The sequence below is a fragment of the Corticium candelabrum genome, chromosome 19, assembly GCF_963422355.1.
Source record: "Corticium candelabrum chromosome 19, ooCorCand1.1, whole genome shotgun sequence".
Classification (NCBI taxonomy): domain Eukaryota; kingdom Metazoa; phylum Porifera; class Homoscleromorpha; order Homosclerophorida; family Plakinidae; genus Corticium; species Corticium candelabrum.
This window is the reverse complement of record NC_085103.1, coordinates 1,623,818-1,640,774: the sequence shown is the minus strand read 5'-3', so window position 1 is coordinate 1,640,774 and position 16,957 is coordinate 1,623,818. Positions and strand designations below refer to the sequence as shown.

The following is a 16,957-nucleotide window of genomic DNA, read 5'->3' as shown; positions in this document are numbered from 1 at the left end:
GCATGACTGTTATCGTCTTCCAAGCACTGCAATAACAACATCTTTGACATCTTGTGAAAACGGCGAAGCAAGTCATAGTTTGAAATGAGAACAGGATAACTCGTAAATCATGCTATTTTAGTATGTATTCTTGAGGCAGTTATGCTGTGGGCACAATGATAATCTATATGGCTGCTTAGTACATGGCTATGAAATTGACAATGGTAGATGCATAAAGTAGCATCTCTAATTGCCGGTGTTCCACCGATCCGGTATTGGTATCGGTATCAGATCGTTATCGGTATCGGTATCTGTACTGCTATCGGTGTCGGTACCCCTATCGGTGTCGGTACCCCTGTCAGTGTCGGTACCCCTATCGGTATCGGTATCGCAATCGCTAACGTTATCGCTATCGGTAAAGGTATCGGGTACCGATACCAATACTACTGTCCAACTTCGGTATCAGCGCCGATACCGATACCTATAGCGGTACCGATACCAATATATTATGCTTGCCGGTACCTCGCGAGCGGGTTTGTCACCTCAAGGGTTAACGGACGTGGTTTTATTACGGCGACTCTTGCCAGTGGCATTTGATCCTTATTTGTTGTCCCATCATGCAGTAAACAACAGTAAGGCGTCATGGAAAAAGTACTCAGAAACCTTTTCGGGCGGACAGACAAGCTCAAGAACTTACATTACCTCAAATTCTAGAACACCTGTACCTAGAAAGAACCCTGACAAGTTTAGGCTGTTGTACTATCAAATAAGGGCGTAGACAAAACAAGCAGCAGTCCAAGATAAACGAAGCGATACAGAAGGGGCAGCAGTATGACTTCAATTATCCCCGTTCTTGCGAAGTTTATCGTCTTTCTGGGGAGTTCGAGATGGTTCCTTTAGACAAGTAAGGACTCATGTTGAGGTAAAGACAAGGCTTTTGTATTTGAATCGATACTTTTTCTGCTTTAACATTAAATACCACAACAAGCAATTGAAATGCCGGTATTGGTATTTTGTATCCAATTCTTGGATACCGAGTTATCGGTATCGGTAGTTATTAGCAAATCTTGCTATCGGTGAAACACTACTAATTGTAAAAAATAATAAAATAACAATTATAATGCATAGAAGCACCATACATACCTTCGTTGCGCAATTAACTGGGAGCACAACATTCAGCAGGACAGAGACAGAGCAGATTTGCTTATTCTTTTAATGCGCATATGCTAGGAGAAATTACCATAACTCAAGAGCGAAGCTCTATGTTGAAAACGTCTCTTACCGAATCAAGAAATCTTCACGTTTTACGGTTATAAGCCTCTTATTTTGTTATGTGCAGGTACGTACAGCGGTAACGCACTTCAAAGTACACACATAGACACATAGGCAAACTACCGTATGCCTCCGCTGCGCAAAATGCACTAAAGCATAATTATGAGTTTGGCAGTTTGGAAATGCAGAATGGAACTACGGGCGCCTAAGATTGGATGCGTGTAAGATACGTTACTGCAGATTGGTCTCCGATCAGACTGGTAAGAAAATTAATGTGTAAGTCACTTTGTCAATTTTTTTATTTGGCAATGAAGTATCCTAGGTTGTGGTGGTTACAACCCCCTCTTGTCTAGTGGGAGTAGCTCCTTATTAATCGAATGGATAAGTGGCACGTTTTTTATCCGTATCTACAGTATTACAAACGAACCATTGCAATACCGCTTCTAGACTCTCTTATGCTTGAGATGGAGGAACGATTCAATGACGGCCAAGTTTCCTAAGTCCAACCATTGTTGTGTCTAGCGTCTATCTATACGCTGCTTAAACAATGACTTGTTGGAAAGTGTCTAGGGAATGCTGAACTAAAAGACTTTCATTTTCCAAATTCTCTTCGCATGCAGTGAAGTAAATAGATGGCAGTCCTTAGGGCAAGAGTGGAAACAAGACTTGCAAGAAAGAAGAGCAAGCTTAAGAAATCAATAAAGCAAATTCAAACAACCTTTTAATTCCAGCCGTCGGGCCTGTGATTCTCAGTCATACTCAGACGTCTACCGTTGTACTCTACCTTTCACAAATGCGGAAGCAGAGCGGTGTTTCCCACTACTTAAAAAAGTCAAGACATAGATATGGTCTACCATGACGGAGGAACGTCTCACGGATCTATCTGTAATCGCCATGCATTACGAAGAGCGAATTCCATTCAATAAAATATGTCACACTATTGTACAAACTCTCACACGAAAGCTATTTCAAAGGTCGTTGTTTGAAACAAACGTAACAGAATTTTAGCGCACCAATCTGTCTACTCTTTACCATACTAGATGAATGGTTGATAATATCAAGAGGTATAATAACGATTTACGTTGTTAGAAGTAAAATAGAACTCTCATTTCTATGTGTTTTATAACCTGACGTATGTAGATAATAGAATTTTTGTGCTATAAAACCGTCGCGATAGGCGTGACTAGCGAATAAATTCGACCCTTTTAAAAATTCTTAAATTCGCCCCTGATTCGGCACACCTACTAATATTGAACTATTTGAGGGTGAGAATAAACCGCCCCATTACAGCTCAGCCCGAGGTCCACTTTGACCTCTACTAACTTTAAGAATTTGTAGTATTGATACGTGAGTGTCAATCAGATAGGTCGCCATGGCATGAATACATTGCATGGCCTTGTTCTCTGGTTGGATATTAATTAAGGGATATATGAATTAATTATTTTATAAATATTTAGCAATGTTTTGGAATACTTCTAGTTTAGAATTTAGCATGCGTGTTGTAGCTGACTGTCTGGTCCATTTGAATATCAAAAACAGTGGCATAGTCGGACCTTCTTCAGAGGGGTGCACCAGCTAGGCAGTTGTCTATACTCTCAGTTATGTGGGGTAGGTGAGTCCGAAAGAGGAGTCTAAACAGACGTCTCAGTTACCTCCAACAGCACGTAGTACACGTAAACGTGCACAATCAGGCCGTATGGGCCAATACCTATGTCCAAATTATGGGGGTGCACGTGCCTCTTGTGCCTTATGCTGCCTACGCGTCTGAAAAAGAACAAATCAAACGAAAAGAGCTTGCACATACTCGTCTGTTAAAGACACAGGACTAGATTGTGTGAAGCCACTGTACAATCACTGATTACAGACACGTAGTAACACAATGATAAGTCAGCAACACGTATTTAGATATTCTGGAGTTGTCCCTTTGTCAATTGCATTTGTCGAAAAATCAAATTGAAATATGTCATTGGTAAATAACCAACGTGAAGCAAGAGAACGGTTTAAAAGTTATTAACTAAAACTACAAGTACAAGGACATTTTTCACGAAATTTCCATATTTTGAATATTTTGAATATAGCTGACATTCCTATATATATATATATATAACTACGCCACTTTAGTGTAATCTCTCTGCTGTGTCATAAGAAAGGAAAAACCTGCACGAAATCGTTGGAACTATGATTTGCTCAACCTTCTTGAACGGACAGTCACATGCAAAGCATTGGTAAGCATTTTCAGGATGGGACTATTAGTAAATTAACAGACTGGTTCTAACGCGTGCAACGTGTCAACACAACTGCACACCAAGCTGAGCTAGACCTAACGAGCCTTGGTGGCATATGATTCAGTCTTACTGACAAATACAACTAGAAGTTTAAAAACTTTTTCTCTTAAAAGAAATAGATGTAGGGATTGTATGAAGCAACAGAAACAAGATTTAGATAATATGAACCAAAGCCAGACATCATTAGTGAATCCTTCCAACCACATTCCCCACATTTTACATTTGGTGGGTTGGAAGGATTCAATAATGATGTCTGGCTTTGGTTTATATTATCTAAATCTTGTCTCTGTTACCTTTTATACAATCCCTACATCTATTTCTTTTTTCAGACAAATTTTTTAAAAATTCTAGTTTGGTAAGTTTTTAGGAGTGCGAAAGCACAACCTATTTAATTAAAGAAACAAATATTCTATAGCGTGTCGAAAATACACATTTCCTAGATCATACTTGGTATACATGTATAGTCACACATCTCAGCATGTGGATCTTACTTATACAGTGTTCTGAACTTGCAAAATATGCAAATAAGCTGTGTACTATTTGTGTACAGACGTTACATTTAGTTGTTATTATAACTGACCACTAATAAAGCGTGCGTGCGTGCGTGTGTGTATGTGTGTTTGTGTGCGTGCGTGCATGTGTGTGTGTGTGTGTGTGTGTGTGTGTGTGTGTGTGTGTGTGTGTGTGTGTGTGTGTGTGTGTGTGTGTGTGTGTGTGTGTGTGTGTGTCTGTGCGTGTGTGGTGTGTGTGTGTGTGTGTGTGTGTGTGTGTGTGTGTGTGTGTGTGTGTGTGTGTGTGTGTCGGCGGGGTTGAGACTTGGACATTATATAAAAGACACATTAAACAGCTTTACCAATTTCACACGCGATGTCTGCGCAAGATTGGAAATATAAAATGGCAAGACATGATACCCAATACCGAGGTTCTGAAGAAATGCAACATGTCCGGAATTGAGGCTCTACTACTACAAGCTCAACTTCGATGGTGTGGCCATCTTGTTCGAATGAAGGATGATAGAATCCCAAGGGCAGTGTTTTTTGGTCAGCTAAAGGAAGGTTCTACAACGGTCAGAATTTTACGCTTTAAAGACACATTGAAATCCAATTTGAAATCTTGTAACATTGATGCTTGTAATTGGCTGCCTGGTTATTATTTGTTAGCAATTGCTTACAACAATTACTTGTAACGTACGTAGGGTAGCAGGTTCAAATAAATTATATAAATCCTTTTTCTTAGATGTCTCTTTTTCTATCATCAAAAAATACAGGTCGGTTTATTCTACGTCGTTTCCCAAAGTTTTAGCTTTAAATAAGTCGTAGTTAAAGAGATATGCAAAACGAAAAAGAAGAGGAAGAGGAAGAAGAAGAAGAAGAAGAAGAAGAAGAAGAAGAAGAAGAAGAAGAAGAAGAAGAAGAACAAGAAGAAGAAAAAGAAGAAGAAGAAAGAAGACAAAATCCAGCGAAACTCCGAAATTGGCGAGCGTTTTTCTAATTCTGAAGACAAGCTGAGATCGATTCAGATGTAGTCACAGTGGCGTAGCTTTGCTGCACTAGGGGGGGGGGGGGGGTTCGCAAATCTCGAACAAAAATAATATATGTGAGTACATTATAATATTACACGTACACACACACACACACACACACACACACACACACACACACACACACACACACACACACACACACACACACACACACACATTCCTCAATGTCAATGCACAGGATATAAATTAATAGTCACTAACTCAATGCCAATCATTTTACAATATTCCTTTAGAACTGTTTGCCATTATGTATACGCATGACATCAAAGTAGCGGCCTACTGATATAGTATATCTGAAAATGATCAACTCAACGTCAAACAGTTTAATTAAATAGCAAATTCTCCGATACAAAACCTCATAATGTCTGCTTCTTAGACCTACAAAGAAGCCGAGATGCGCAAGACATCTTGGAGAAATTGAAATCTATGGCCACGTGTGTATGTCTGTATGGTCGAGGATTTGTCCGCGAGCAAAGCCATGTACATGACGCGACATGACGCGAATTCTTTTTGACATGCGAGCAATATGTCTGGCCTCGGAATCCCCAAACTGAGCGAAAGTATCACGCGGCTCTGTCGAGAACTGCCAGACGATCGGAAATAAATTGCTAGCTTGGGGGAGGGGGGTTACGTGCAATCTGTGAACAGTGGTAGCTACGCCACTGAGTCAAGCGTAGTTGAATTTGTAAGCTTTTCTCTCTGTCGTTTTCAAGATATTTAGGTACGTTTTAAGGTGATTTCTGGAAGTCCAAAATTATACCACGCCCACACAACCGTGTCAATCCTTCCATACGGGGTACTACCGTACCCTGTGCTATTAAATAGATGACAAAAACCAAAAACACTGAATGACAAGAAACTTTGAATACACACAGAGTGCATGCTTTCATGCATTTTCGCTTATCTACACAGAACTAGTGTTTGATCTGAATAGGTAAAGACGCATCGCCAGCAGCTAACGGCATCCGCCCGTCTTCACTGCATTCAGCGCGGGAGTTGAAAGATAAGCAAGAGTTTAGCTTGCAATAGATCTTGCTACCGCTGGAGCAAAGTGGTAAAACTTAGGCAGCATCAAAAAAATTGTGTGATTAGGGTAACATGCAGCAGAAAAAGATGGGCGGGCGGGCGGGGCGGGCGGGCGGGGCGGGCGGGCGGGCGAGCGGGTGAGCAAAGTTCTATTTTTAATTTTTTAATCATCATCTAACTCAGCGTCTTTTTAGGAGGGAGTGTCTTCGCGGTCGCAGTTCGCATGCAGCATGAGTATATCGTTCACTCGAAAACCAAATCCAACCTCCTGCAACACCTTACGAAGACGTATTACAGTTGCCAAACACACAAAGAATTTTGCCATCTCTCAAAACGCGTGCCCCCTCCGACACGGATACGCACAGAGCAACAGAAAACATTCAGCATGCACATGCGCAAAAGGCTGCCGTTCAAACTCGGCGCGCTGATTACATCGTCCATTCGATCACCGAATCCAACTCCCTGCAATACCTCATTAGTTAACACTACAGTCGTCAGACACACGATTTGAAGAATTTAACAAACTAAGCGGCCAAACTTCTAACTAAACTCGGGTGGGCGAGTTTCCCCAACCAGACAACTTTCGGTGCGGCTTTACATTTACTTTTTCTGCTCAGTGTCTTCACTATATCGTCGCTGGATTAACTTACAGAGTTTATTGCTGCTGGATGGTTGCTGCTGCTGTCAGATACCGCGATACTACTAAGTGAGTCATTTTCAATCGTGAACACGGTTTTGATTTCGCAGTATTGCCGAATTGCTAGGCCACGTCTGTTTGATGTTTGCATCAACAGTAGCGGAGCAAGTGACCATTAGGATGTTGCGCTTTGAACGGAAATCGTATCTCGCGGAAACAATAGTTCTAGTATAATTTGATTGCACCACTTTTATTGGTTTGATTCCACGACTAATTCCTTTAAGAATAATATTTCTTCTAAGAATTTTGCGAAGAAAACCTAAAGCCTGGAAATGAATTTATCTAGTGGTAGAACAGAACAGTCGTAATATACTGTGTTTTCAATGTTTATAGTAAAAAAATTGTTAGCTACAAGTTATATTTGTACATAATCAAGAATGATGAAAACCAATTAATATTTAAAAAGCAGGGAAAGCCTCCGCGAAAGCCCAAATTTCAAGCATTTCGGATGCCATTCCACAACATCAGAATATTTATCCGGGAGTTCGAGCCTTGTACGGGACTTGAAGACATTGTAACATGGCCGCCCCCACGTTTCGCTATTGTCAATGAGCAGAGATAGGTTTTTTAGGCCTGTGACTGCAGTACTGATTTTTCGAAGGTTATTTAGTACGGCTAGTTGCCATAGAATTGACGCGATACCAGTGCGCCTGTGTTTTTGGCACAACTGCAAAAATCTGGGGCCGTGTTCTGATCATGTCCAGCAGATCAAATGATCTCCTTACCCAAAGTGTCTTCTGCACGAAAGTGCCAGTCCTAACCGTCTCCTGGAACATTCTGAATCGGCCTATTTTCGTTAGTAGGTAGTGATTTCCGGACGTTACATATTTCTAACGCACGTTAGTTTCGGCCATTTTTGTGTCCATATAATACAGTCTGTATCGTCTATAAGGTGACTGGATAAGGTAGTACATCGGATATTGGAATAGGATGTTCAATATTCATAATCGAAACATTACTCATTTAATCTCGACAAATTCGGTTGAGCTCCACTGGATTAACCGGAAGTATTCCAGTGGAATCGGATTAGTGTGGAATATAGAAACGTGCAAGTATACGTGAGCATGCGCATTGTGTTAGTAGTTGGAAATGGATCAATCTTGTCCTATTTGCATGCCTATTACTCTTACTGGTAGCTTTGATTGCTTGGGGGCATTGATACACCTTCGACAATTAGTTCGCATCTCTGGGTTTACGGAAACTGTTGTTCCGCGTTATCATGCTGATGACTTTACAACCATGGCCAAGGACTTGAATTTCAGTGGCCAGATCTGGACATGTGGAACTGGACAGGGGCCACTAATGCACTTACCAATGGCAAGCACTAATTAATTAGTACGTATGTAATGAACACACTGAACTACCGTTGGTATTCCCGTACAGGTATCTGTCTGTTAGTAGATATATACTGTTATATCTTGTAAGTTCGGGGTTCGACGCAGTAGGCTCAGTACTCGACACAGTGTTATATTTGCAGCCTAAACTAGCCAACACTCAAGTAAGTCAATAACAAGCTACACACGTGTACTACGTACTACTCTATGTGCATATAGTTTGTGTCAGATGTCACTACACTACACTCCTTCCACCTTAGCTAAATCTACCTGTATCGCGCAGGTTTCTGTCGATTTTGACGTTGTGGGTATCTTCGCTCTTGGGATCCTGGTGTCTCTGGTGACGTTGTCATGGTTTCCTCTTCCACTGGTACTGGTACCACAGCGGCTGGACGGGTGGTTGTCACTGGAGTGTGTGCTCTCTGACTATCAACTTCGACAGGTGTTCCCGCATCCGTTTGTCTTACGGGTACTGATTGGTCTCGCGTTGTGGCATCCGACGGTGTCAGCGTTGGTACTGTCACGTCGTGCTCTGGACCACTCTCGATGAAGTCGTCGGGTGTGCTCCGAGGATCTCGGTTTAGTAAATGTTCTACATCAACATATCGCGGCTGTCCATAGACATCAACCAGATAGTTGACTGGCCCTATCCTTTGTAGGATCGTCCCACATAACCACTTCCCGCGTCCGTCACGTCTAGGGTTTAAGACACTGACGGTGTTTCCCAGGCTCATATTACGAACTTGCTCTGTCGCTAGATCGTATTGATCTCGATGTTCCTCCTCGAAGAGTCTTCCCTGACTCCGGCCTTAGAAACGAAAGTCTCGTCCTGAGCTCCTTCTTCATTAGTAACTCTGCGGGTGTTTTGCCCGTAGTGCAGTTTGGCGTAGTTCGATACCGCAGGAGAAAAATTGAGTACTAATGGTAAAGGTTTGCCTATGTGCTACCATAGTGCAACACAACTGCAGCTTGGTGGCTACATGGTGACCCATCTTGCCCTCGTGGGCATGTGCACACTGATACTTCCATGTCTACACAATAGAAGACACCTCTTTCACTCTTGCTAGGAACTGAAGCATGATTCTGAAATCTTGTGAATAACATCTTTGGCATATGCCTTAGCATTTAGACCTTGATAACGAAGAGAAATGAATCTGTCAAGTCGACAGTTGGCAACACTCAGCAGTTTGCTCTGATAGTAACGTTCAATTATTTTAGTAATGAAATGTAGCATCTGTACCAAATTGAAGGCTTTGTTTGACACGACTGAATATTAGCTCCTTCAAAATTCTCATTCCTGCTTCGGCGTAGTTGTTAGTGTGATTGCCTCTAGTGAGGGTTATTTTGCGGTAGCAATGTGTCCATTCTTTTTTTCTTGCCCATAGTGACTGCATATGGGAAGAAAACTTAGGATACTTCTTAAGATCTGGGGCCTGAAGAAAGTTGCGATAATTCCTTTCAAGCTCTCTTTCCGATTTAGAGTAGAAAAGCTCTTTAACTTTCCTATAAGCGTATACCGATCTCTTCAGAATGTAATTTTTTCCATCATAAAGCCAGGTCCACCTTCGTTGGAGGCAATGAAAAGTAAAGAGAAGGAGAACTGCGGTTGGCCATTACCTGTGTATTGCTTGTCGCTCTGTGTGGCTGTCATCTGCCATAACTACGGAATGTCCCTTTGTAGCCCCTTGACCATGAAATGCCTTCTCAGGCAACACTTCAGCCATAAGCTCCAGCCCACAGTGTATTGTCGACTCTGTTTCATCTCAAGAAACTCAACGCACAACCGACTCCAGACGCGCAACATTCTGAGGGATCTGTACATATGCAAAGTTAAAGTCAGGAAGTCGATCAAGATGAATCGTAGGACATATTTGACGACGTACACATACCTTCCGCACCCAAGAATAGGTGAATTCGAATATTTGGCGAATAGCGAGACGTGACTTGTCGAACCACGTCCCAGAACGAATACCACGTTGTGTTCCGCAGCCTCTTTTCGTGCACCGCCAAGAAAAACAGTCACTCGATTTCTTGGCCGGACGTCGACTCAGAGTCATGGATTGGCAACACTTCGGACAAGTCTGTTGCGTTACCAACCACATTTCAGGCGCCCTTCAATAGCCTCTAGCCTGCGAACCAATTTTCTGTGAATCATCACTGCCATGTCGCACAATCAAATAACTATTGACCAATGACTGAATATTACGCAGTAATGACTTAAGTATTAACCACACCTCCTCATCAACGTCAACCGGCAAGTTACGGCCTAAGCACTGTAAATCATTTCACAGTCTATAGATTACTATCGGCAGTGTATGCATTTATACTAGCAATTGATTCCATATTTTAATCTTCTAAGTACATGTATACCGTTAGCTCTGACCCTATAGAGATATAATGTTAACCCTAACTAATAATCCTCTAGAGAATCTGCAAACACTATTTCCCCGCCCCAGTACAAACTATACGCAACACCGGCTGGCGACTGCTTCTTCCACCGATTCTAGACTACATACAGGCGGACGCTACCGCCCCTACGAATTTATCTCAACTCTAAGTTGACAACTCCGGCAAGGGTGGTTCTCAGTATACCTCCCGCCCCACCAGTCGCTTCGCTCCCCCTCGCCCTAGAGCCTCTATTTAACCAATAGGCACAGTGTAGAAGTTGCACCGATATATATGTAGACTGCCTATCGCAAACTTGACTACAAATGGCAGACTATGCGATCTGCCAACTGAAATCAGGACCTGACAACTGAAGCCTGGTAGTATTAGTTCTAACCACTAATCTACATACAGTAGTCACGCGACGTCACGTGCATAGCCAGGTTGGGGAAAGGTAAAGTTCATCTGCTGTAAGATGGTTTACGAGCAGAAGATTTAACAAATCAAAATATTGTTATTTTGGCGTAATGTTGACTCTTATGTCATTGAACATCTAAATGTTTACAGGTATCAAACTATCAATTGTCCTAATCATTACAGTTGTACATACTGAATTGTCCGATAGCTGTGAAGACACATTTGTAAATGATTCAAATCACTATTTTACAGTATTGCACTTTTTGTACACCATTATTGTATTGAGTCGTTTAGGCAGTTTGGCATGTCTTTTTGTATGTACAAGAACTGCTATTCATCTAAGAATATGTTGGTAACATGACACCATTGAGCTGCTGGCCAATTGCACCACACGTCCTAGACAGCGATCTACTATAGTATTTTATGTTCAATCATCTGAATCCCAGTTATTCGATGTTCTGTCATGGAAGTACCAAATTTATGACTCATTCAATCTGACACATAAAGTCAAAACCGGGCACATTTCTTTCATGAAGTGTTTCTGTATACGATGTTCACTCACTTTTCAGCTGATCAATTTGATTAATGCAACTGTGGTTGAGAAGGCGATAAGTAGTAAAATTCGAGGTCTCTGATTAGTGAACACTCGCCAGCGACACGTTTATCGACAAATGGAAGTGTTGTATGGTATGATTTCCCAGGCTTACAGAGTATACATATTTCACCATTCAAAACTGAGGGGCGGATCAAGGCGTTGAAAGCTTCTGTATTTATATTTTAAATATGTATTAAAATTTTGGTGAACAACTAGCAGGATACAGGGAAGTCCCAACTCAAAAACTTTATCTACTTCCGCAAGCATGCGGCTAGAAATCATTCTAGCGTTATACAACCATCATTTTACAGACAGCTGCTCTAGTAAGTTGTTTAAAGCTTTCCAGAAAGGAACAGCTAGCACAGCACAAACTTTATAAGATATAGATTTTAAAGTTTGTAGGATATCTGGTGACCATAAACCAAGCGACTCCACAACCAAGGGGTAGAAAACCCCGCCTGCAGATGTCACTCTTGCATCGTGACGATCATCTTTGTCCATCTCAGCCGCTTCTGCCACTATTCCTGATGTTTCAGAAACTCGAGGGATGTAAAATGGTTGCATATATATACACGTGTGTGAAACATCAACATATACTAAGTGAGCAAGTCCCAAAGAGAGTCACTAGAAGAATGCAGTTGCATACAAGCGTGCACTAAAGGAGTATTAAATAGCTAGAGTTTCGCAGATAATTGTTCAATGAGGTTCTGGAAGGCTTGACAAAGGGATGTTGTGTTACAGGTTGTAGTCTTCAGTGCGATAATCTTTAGAGTCTTCAAGCTTGAAGGTGTTTAATAACTTAGGGTCTTCAAAGCCGGAGGGATGAACTCTCCGCCAGCAGCAGCAACGATATCATCATGGTAGGCATCTTTTTCATTTCACCCGCCAATACGGCGGCACCAGCACTGGTTGCAGCGGCAGCGATGTAGCTGGGCTGGAGGGAATTACTATCAGTTATGTTAAAGAAAGCAGGTTTTCCATTGGTAAAATCTGGATGACAAATGTCACCTGGTCGATGAAGATGTCGGCCACCTATTCTCTGTTCCTTCTTTACTCCGCTATTGTCGGTGTGGAGGGCGTACCGGACAATATACGCCTCAAACTGTCATGTCGTTTTGTTCGCAAGGGGCCGCTTCCACAGCTCAAGGCGTGGTCCCCAAACTGATCAATGATATGACCACACCCATATCTTTGGGCATTTGGATGTGGTGGAAATATTGGTAATCCCAGCCAGATCCTTATTGATGTGATGAACTCATGTTTCGAAAATGCCAGCCCAAGTTTTTCATTGGGAGCATCTTTGATCCAGGCTTCAGCGTGAATGGACGAGATGGTATTGATACGAGCAAGATCTCTTATGCTGCTGTTGTTTTTCAAAGAAGCATAAACCATGTCATCTATTTTGGCCCTGAAATGATTTTTGAGAAAGTCCTGAAGGAACGGCATCCGTATTCATCAGGTTGTCAGAGTTGGTGAATAGATCAGTAAAGCACATGTTGGCCAACTCTTCACCAGAGATTCTAAGTGTTGAAGGCTGTAATGAAGAGACCGTACCACCATGTAATAGGCGATCAGTTAACTGACGAGTCATATGACAACTTCCGAGGAAGGGCCGTTGATGATGAAATCCGGGCCTCACACAAACCTAAACCGCCAAAGCGAATTGGCAGAGAAGTTTGTAACCAAGCTGCATCCGAAATAGAGGACTGGGTGATACTACCCTGGGCTTGACGAAGACCACAGTCAAAACGCCCAAGTTGAGAATCCACAGAACGAGGTGGAACTGTTCGCAAAAGATGGTTAATTTTAGATAAACTCAGACAACTTCTTAGCAAGTGGAGTGCTATTTTGCGGGTTGTCTAGATCCGGCAAACAATCTTGTGCATCCTAGGGTTTCGGCTGTCTTAGGCTCATGTCTCGGTTGTCACGTTCGCGAGCAAGATGGCTTTCTTCTTGGTGGCATCCTCCACTTCATTTGCTAGAAAAAAGAACTCTAGTTGTTCGGTGTAGCTTTGCCAATCGGAGCCCGGAACTTAGCGGTTTGGCTTTCTCACCGACATGACTTTTCCCGACGCGTAGCCAACCGAGGCCCCTCCGTCGTTTTCTGCTTGTGGGTCGTCGGCCATTGTGTTCGTATCGCTAACGTGAAATTCGTCGAATCCTCGTCGCCAGTTGTTGAGTCCGACACCGGTTCTCACAATCCTGGATGCATTCAGGATAACGATTCTACACGTGTCACTCACGCGTGCGCACTACGCAATACCCAACACATTCTAAATCAAGGACATCCGGTTGCTTATCTAACCCTACTAGCTTACATCCTCAGAATTGCTGCGGTAGCTGTTGTGGCTGCGTCAGCCGACTTTACTTCCTGTGTAGAGCATGACTCAACTTGCTTGCGTCCACCACACTCGATTCCTGGTGAGGGTTTCCCGGCGATGCAAGTCCGAGCGTACGTACGGGGTAGTCAGTGGAAATCGAACCCGCCCTGCGCCGTGAGTACTTTGATCCCTCCACCTGTTCGGCCACCCAGGGACGCGTGGAATTCCACTGTTGCTCTGTCAACCGACTCTACTTCCAAATAATTGTCATTAAGATAAAATTTTAAGCAGTCGATTTTGTAATTTTATAAAGTCACGTGAGTGGCATACATTCCAATAATTTTTTAACATTTGTGTGGTAAATTTTTGGCTTTATGCAGTAAATGTATATTCATGTACCTGCATATGTACACAATGATAGTCTGCAACACTTTCTATTGTCTTCACATTACAGTAATGGAACACAGTACATGTATATGCATGTACACCAGCGTTGTGCGATAATGAAAATAATTGGTATTGCCGATTATTGCCGATTACTTGAAGTCAGTATCACGATTTATCGATTAATCGGTAAGTCTGACCTCGTATTTCATTAATGCTCATTTACACACACCTTCACAATTTTACACAACAGCACAGCTCCATTCGAGATCATAGTAACACAGTGAAGACTCTATCAGGCAATAGTTACATAACTACTGCAAGTTTTCTGCAAGGAAACACAACATCGATGCATTATCGGGATCCAGGTTCGCTCGTTTTGAGCTGATAATGTTCCCAGCTGTTGAAAAGAGCCTTTCTGCAGGAGTACTTGTGGCTGGTATACAGAGTAGTCTTTGGGCAATTTTGGAAATGGCAGGAAACCGAGAACTGTTTTGCTCCCACCACTTCAAAGCATTCTCATCAATGTTCAAGCATGGCTCATCAAGATACTTCTGCAAGACGTTTTCTGCTTTGTCCCTGGAGGTCACTTGTTTCGCTTGACTCAGATTGGTAAACATGTCACCAAGAAGCTGGCCTAATTCACTCTTGTGCTTTTTTGGCAGTGGAAGCTGGTCTTCATTCTTTTCTTCAGAAGCTGCTGGTTCTGTGTCTGAATTTAGAGACTCATAGTGGTCGATTGCCTCCTCCAAAACAAATGTGTGAAGCTTTTTCCGATTGTCCTCACTCATGAAAGGCAGGCTCTTGAATCTTGGGTCAAGAAAGCATGCACAGTCAAGCAGGTTTGAAATTGAAAGTGATTGGTATCGAGAACCAAGGTTGCTGACCATATCCCTCTTCATGTTCTTGATTACGGAGGAGTCAGTTTCCTGTAGTTGCAGCACATTCTCAGTGAGGTGATGAAGGAGTGGTCTAATTATTGATATAGTGACATACTGTTCTCCTTGAACTTGAATGGTCACATCTCTAAATGGCTTCAGGACATTTACCAACTGCTCCAGCAGGGTGAAGTCTTCTTCCTTGGGCAACAGGTCTAATCGTTTTAGCTCTACCAGTGTTGCACACACAGGACCTTGTTGTTCTATGATCCTTTGAACCATATCATAGGTGGAATTCCATCGTGTCTCCACATCCTTCACCAGCTTATGCACTGGAGACTCCAACGCTGCTTGTTTCTTGGTTAGGAGGTTCGCAGCAACTGTGGATTTCCGAAAGAATTTGACCAGCCTGGAACATCTGGCAAGGGCCACCTGTATCTGTTGCTGTTTCAGCCCTGCTTTCACACATAGATTGATAGTGTGACCAAAACAACCTAAGCACTTCCATTTCAAAATATCTGCTACTGCTTTTTGTATGTTGGCTGCGTTGTCTACTGTGGCACCAGAAAGTTTTGTAGAATCAAGTTCCCATTGCTTCAGAATATCCTCCAGACTAGCAGCCAGGTTCTCAGCTGTGTGCTTGTCAGGTAGCTCCACATTCTCCAGGACGAGGTGCTGAAGCTGCCAGTCATTACTAATGGTGTGAAAGGTGACACCGATAAAAGAGTTGTTGGCACAACTGGTCCAACAATCTGTTGTTATGGCGTACCATTCTGCCAAAGATACCACGGTTGCAACTGATTCCTTGACTTTCACATAGAGAGCGGGAAGCACTCTTTGGGTGAATGTTTTTCGGCTCGGAATTTCATAGCGAGGTTCAAGAACCTTGAACATACTTCGAAATCCGAGGCACTCTACGGCACTAACCGGCTGCATGTCTTTAGCAATGAAGTAGGCAACGGCGTCAGTGATCACAGAGGCTCTCTTACTGGATGTTGGTAGCTTTGCTGCGAGTTGGAATGGACTGACGAATGCAGCTTTCTCTCCTACAGTAGATGACATCGAGACGGCCTGATCCTCTTGCGCACGTTTCTCCTTCTGCTTCGCGGGATTTGAGTCTCTTGAGAGACTTGTTTTCATAAACACTAGCGGGTGACGAGATTTCATGTGAGCGGCCAGGTTGGTGGTGTTACCACAGTACTTCAGAACGGCGCCGCATTTGTTGATGGTGCATACAACCTATAGACAGAGCGAAGCCAAAACTGCAATGGCGAAGAGTACCGCCAGACATGCTGCAAGATCTATTACGTGTTTCGGATCCTCAATCTTCCCGTTTTCACCACGGAAGCCAAAGTACCGCCAAACTTCGGAAGAGCACTGCCTAGGAGGCAGGAGACCCGCTTCTTTCAAGTAATTTCTGTCTGGTACTTCCCTTACACTCATTTGAAGTCAAGACTAACAGACACTGCACTGAGCAAACGACCTACACGTGACGACTGAATGCGCATGCCCGATTAATCGATAGGGAGTTCCCCGGCCATCGATGCCTTATCGATGCGTCACAAGCAATCGATAAATCGAATAATCGATTTAATCGCACAACGCTGATGTACACACATATGTACACAATGATAGTCTGCAACACTTTCTATTGTCTTCACATTACAGTAATGGAACACAGAGGATGTTTTGTTCGTCAGGAATCGGAAGATCTCACTTTTTGATCCCCAGTTGGCACTTGATGGTTGCTTTCTTCCATTCAAATCAAACATATCGCATTTAGGCGTGAGCATGGATTCATTTCTACAACCTCGACATATGGTGGAAGCTGGAATTAGAAA

General features: G+C 42.7%; 1 protein-coding gene across 1 annotated transcript; it reads right to left on the bottom strand.

The window, feature by feature from the left end:
- Positions 1 to 14,364: 14,364 nt before the first annotated feature.
- On the bottom strand, positions 14,365 to 16,705 carry LOC134194852 (E3 SUMO-protein ligase ZBED1-like). The gene is made up of 2 exons (XM_062663829.1): positions 16,425 to 16,705; positions 14,365 to 16,355 (listed from the first exon to the last, which is right to left on the bottom strand). Exons 1-2 carry the CDS (start codon positions 16,557 to 16,559, stop codon positions 14,553 to 14,555), a joined length of 1,938 nt encoding a protein of 645 aa, XP_062519813.1. The 5' UTR covers positions 16,560 to 16,705; the 3' UTR covers positions 14,365 to 14,552.
- Between the last annotated feature and the right edge of the window lie 252 nt (positions 16,706 to 16,957).

What these genes read in the sequence shown, in the direction of transcription:
- LOC134194852 (XM_062663829.1), bottom strand. Translation starts at nt 16,559, where the DNA reads ATGAGTGTAAGGGAAGTACCAGACAGAAATTACTTGAAAGAAGCGGGT. An exon ending in AGATTGAGGATCCGAAACAC is followed by an intron (nt 16,356 to 16,424) that starts GTAATAGATCTT and finishes CTCTGTCTATAG; the next exon opens with GTTGTATGCACCATCAACAA.